Here is a 4,663-nt window from a genome sequence, read left to right on the forward strand (position 1 = left end):
AGTCATATGATCAACAAATTAAGCTGTACCACTATGGTGCTGCCTTGGAAATGACAATTAACAAGCTGTTTGACTGCATGAATTGCCAGCGACAAACTGCGATCAGGAGACAGCTAGACCACCCATTTGCTGAACATGCTGCCCAACACAATGTGCTTCACTTCAATGACATCTTCACAGTCTGCATCAAATTGATCCTTCCTATTAACATCAGCTTTTCTGAATTGTGCAGATGGGACCTCTCCCTGCAATATATCATACGTTGCTGCCCCCTCCTCTCCTCCCCTCCACAGCCATCAACCTTTACTCTTCGCTACTCCCTGTTGATCATCTTCCTTCCCTGCTCCCACTCCAGAATTTATTCCACCAACACACCCACTTGTCTTTTTCCCGTGCTCTACTTTTTGCATTTTCTGGCTCCCTCTTCTAAAACCTCCCGAATTCGCCCATCAACTGTTCTCTGTCCCCCACAATGTCCTTGCACACTCCCACATGCAGCACAACTTCCCACACCCCTAACATGACTCCCCCTTACCCCCATCATCCACATCAGATTGCTTGTGTCATCAGGCATGTTCCAGTCTGCAGTCTGACCACAGGCAGTTGTCATGTGTGTTCAAGTTGCGCTTGTGAGAATGTGTGTGTATTTTTGGCTTCAGAAAATGGCCTGTCAGATGAAAGATTAAATGTTTAGCATTCTTTTTGTTGTGCCTGTCTGTGATTGAAAGTCTCTTGGTGAGCAGCAATCTATCCTTTTCATAATATTGTCTTCATTCCATCCTGGACTTTCCATTGTTTGAAAAATTAAATAAAATATTTTGTGACAAAATTTCAATATATTTATTGCCCAATACAGCAAGCGCACTTTTGCTGTAAGCCGTATATACATTAAATGGAAGAATAAGAGCAGGAATACGTAAAGTGTTAAAGCTGCAGTCATCTCTCCAAGTGTTGAGAGCACCTGACGCATTGCAGTCATCACTCCAAGGAGTGGCGGAGTGGGGAAGCATTGCTGACTTCTGATCTGTTGTTGGTTCACGCTTCTTTCAAGCCCACGGCTGGGCCATCTGGTGGTGCAGATGGATATTTCGAGTGGGTGTTTGATTGTCTACTCTCACTGACCCCGTTTACAATGTTGAAGTATTAAAGACTGAAACTGAGTAACCTTCTTGCATGTGGGAAAACGTTACATTCAATATGAGAAATCATTTCTTTGCATGAATGCCTTCTAACTCGAGCTATCACACTAACAGAAAAGTTATCACTTGAAACACCAACTTTATTAACGTGATTATTAATTGTGACATCATAGAGTGTATTTGGAACTTTCACAAAATATGATACAAACTCTCAAAGTGGGTCATATGCTGTCCATTGAATGAAAAAGTCACACGTGCACACTTAACATACTATTTCTTCAGCCAGAGGCACACGATTTATTCTGATTGTTGTAGAAAACTTTACGACACTTCACAAATTCTTCATTTCTGCTAACATTATTCTAATCCCCAACTACCTTACTTTTACAATATTTTCTTTTACAATAAGAAATAATAGTGTCACTGGGTCATGTGTAAACTCAATTTCAGCAATTTCAGTGAAATATTGTATACTGATAACTAAATATTGGTTAAACTTAGGGGCGTGCGACACCACACACACACACACCACACACACACACACACACACACCACTAAGAAGTATGATATGGCTTGTCAGAAGAAAAAAAAATCGTATTTTAATCATCTCAGTCTTACAAGCATCCTACAACTGGTATATGTGGCTAAAATTAACCTATAAATAATCATATTGTGCTTCGGATATTCACATTTTTGTCTCCTATCTCAATAAATATAACTGATTAACAGATTTTAAATCAACAGTAACATCAACCGAGTTGCTTTCATAACAACAACTAATATGAAACCTTATCTACATGCTACATACAACTCAATTACATTTCTCCAGTAGAAGCAAAGTGTACAATACTTCTTCTTTACCTTAAGTTAAACGCTAAACTGGTTCTCCAGTTTTTATTTTATGGTTATTTTTGCGCACCGATCTAATAATATTTAGCTTTCAAGTTTCTATTCAAGAAAAAGTTAATGGCGTCAATCATTACAATGTGCTTCATTTTGGCAGCTGAAATAGTCTGCATGGACTCCCCTGGGATAAAATACCATGAATGCAGACACAACTGAAGCCACCTGACTGCTTTCCTGGATCCCAATAGTTCCAACATAAACACAGTCAATCGTCATTTCATTCAATAACACATTAAGAAACATTTGAAACAGGGAAGAAATAAATTGTTGCAGAGTTGTCATATGCATCACAAACACATGAATCCCGTAGTATCCATACTTCCTTGTTTACATAATTTCTCTTTAGTGACTTATTTTTGTATTTACAACTGTGGTAACATAAGAACAGTTGAGAACAATGAACTCTGATACTCTCCTGTAAAGTTCTCCATTATTTTTACACACACTGTCCCAGTTATTATTTTTTGAGGAATATTTTCTCAAATAACCTAATGAATTAACACTAGAAAAAACACACTTAACTCCTTGTAATAGATTTAGATATATTGCACAAAAGACAAATAATTAACATAGCTTTCTTATCATTATCAATGAAGTTGTTATAAGCAACACATGGGATTTCTCATTCCCATATCTATATGTTAATTTCACAGATTCTGCAAATAATTTGTTACTTTAATCCTCAAAATATCTTTTCTTCTTCAATCTTCAGCAGCCAATAAGAGACCCTAAGAAGCTGTTACATGCTTGTATGTGTGTATTTTTTGGTATTTATAAATAAGACCACTTGCTTTGGTCCTTGCAAATTTTAATTTGTTTATATACACTTTAATCAGGTTTACACAATTCAAATTTCAAACATATAGTATTAATTCCATAAGCCAGCTATTTATTGGCACTGATACATACTAAATACTTTTCAACTTACTATGGCAACAGGACTTATATGTTTGTACAAATCTTACTAGAACAGTAATGTTGATTGAGAAAAATGCAATACCTTGAAGCCAAACATACATAAAAGTGTCACGACCTTGAAACTCTAACAAATATGCTGGGAGAAGCCAGGCAATTTGTGCAGAAATCCAAAGGACAAAAAAAGTAGCAGCTTGCTTGCTCGGTATTGCTATGAAAGGCACACAGACAGGTAACACAGATAAGAACCATATAAAATATTGTGACGTAACAACAGTATTATACGTTACCATCACAATTGCCTGGGCCAAAACACAGAAATCAAGGTCTTTCCTGGACCCATATACAAATGAGAGTACTATCAATAACACAAATTGCGGAAAAACAACAAAAATTCTTTGCCAAAGTGGAAGTGGTACATCCGAAGTCAAGTACAGCATATAGAAATAGACTGAAAAATTATGACGTGTATCACGACGAGCAATGTGGTACAGAAAACTTTCATGAAGGAACTGGTAACCGTATAACCAGTAAAAGAATAATGTTGTTACTGCTAATACAACAATAAATGAAACTGCAAATTTCAACTGTTGCCTGTCTGGAAAAAGCATTGGAAATACTTTTCCTAGAGATGTATGCTTCTCCTCCTGAGAAGCAGAATCACCCTTTACAGATATATAAATAGGTAATGTAAATACAAGAGGATATAGTCTAACATGGGTCGCAATTGCATGAATTATTCCAGTCATAATGCTACAGCCCTTCTGCACAGACAATAAAGATGCCAAGACCAGAGCAGCTGAAATTGCATCTGCATTCCCCCGAGTACAAATAACTATGGGAAATGGATTGTACAGCCACATTAGTGAGCAATTAATAGCAATAGTTTGACTACATCCCTTAGTCAGAAGCAATCGGTGAATGATATATGCAACAACAACATCAATAAATGAAAACAAAACCTTTCCAAATGCTGGGTGAAACAAAACATTTGGAACTAAAAATGCTGCTAACAGAGGTGTATATCGGTAGGTATGTCTGTCATATGGGGACCGCCCTGAAACTATATGATGTGCAGCATCTGTGAAGACATGGTAATCTATATCTGTATATTGGACAACATAAAGTTTGTCATGAACTTCACCATATACTACAAGTAAGAGCCTTATAAAAAAACCAACTAAGCAATGCAAATAAATGTTGGACACTGACATTGTTTTCACTGCTTATTATTATCTCTTGATACAATTTTAATATTAAAGCATGTTCTTGCAAATATGTAATAGAGAGAACGATGTATTTAATTTACAATTTATTTACATGCATTTTCTACAGCCGAGTCCCTGCTTCCCGTGCAGCTTTCTGAAGACAAGTAGTCAACTTCTTAAATTCTTGTTCACACTCAGAATGTTTAATATTGTCTCTGCTCAGCACACAGGTGGCATACTGACTTGCTTCAGTGCTGCACTTTGAAAGAAAAAATGGATACTTCCTTAATCGTGCACGAGCTGCTTGCACTGCTTCCATGGTGCCTGGTACTGCAACAGAAAGCACACACATTACATTTGCTCTCTCTCTCTCTCTCTCTCTCTCTCTCTCAAAGCACTAATTTCAGAAGTTATATGGCATACCTGAGTAAGTCCTGTTTTGTATATCTGCCTCTACAAAATACAGTAATTATTCTAAAGGTTTGATTTTAAAAC

At 36.9% G+C, this 4,663-nt stretch overlaps 1 protein-coding gene across 1 annotated transcript; it reads right to left on the bottom strand.

Annotated features, from left to right (window-relative positions):
* Positions 1 to 1,258: 1,258 nt before the first annotated feature.
* Positions 1,259 to 4,315, bottom strand: LOC124615571 (GPI mannosyltransferase 1). Its single transcript, XM_047143553.1, has one exon. The coding sequence runs from the start codon at positions 4,172 to 4,174 to the stop codon at positions 2,954 to 2,956; it is 1,221 nt and encodes a 406-aa protein (XP_046999509.1). The 5' UTR covers positions 4,175 to 4,315; the 3' UTR covers positions 1,259 to 2,953.
* Between the last annotated feature and the right edge of the window lie 348 nt (positions 4,316 to 4,663).

Source organism: Schistocerca americana, chromosome 5 (genome assembly GCF_021461395.2).
Source record: "Schistocerca americana isolate TAMUIC-IGC-003095 chromosome 5, iqSchAmer2.1, whole genome shotgun sequence".
In the NCBI taxonomy this organism is placed as follows: domain Eukaryota; kingdom Metazoa; phylum Arthropoda; class Insecta; order Orthoptera; family Acrididae; genus Schistocerca; species Schistocerca americana.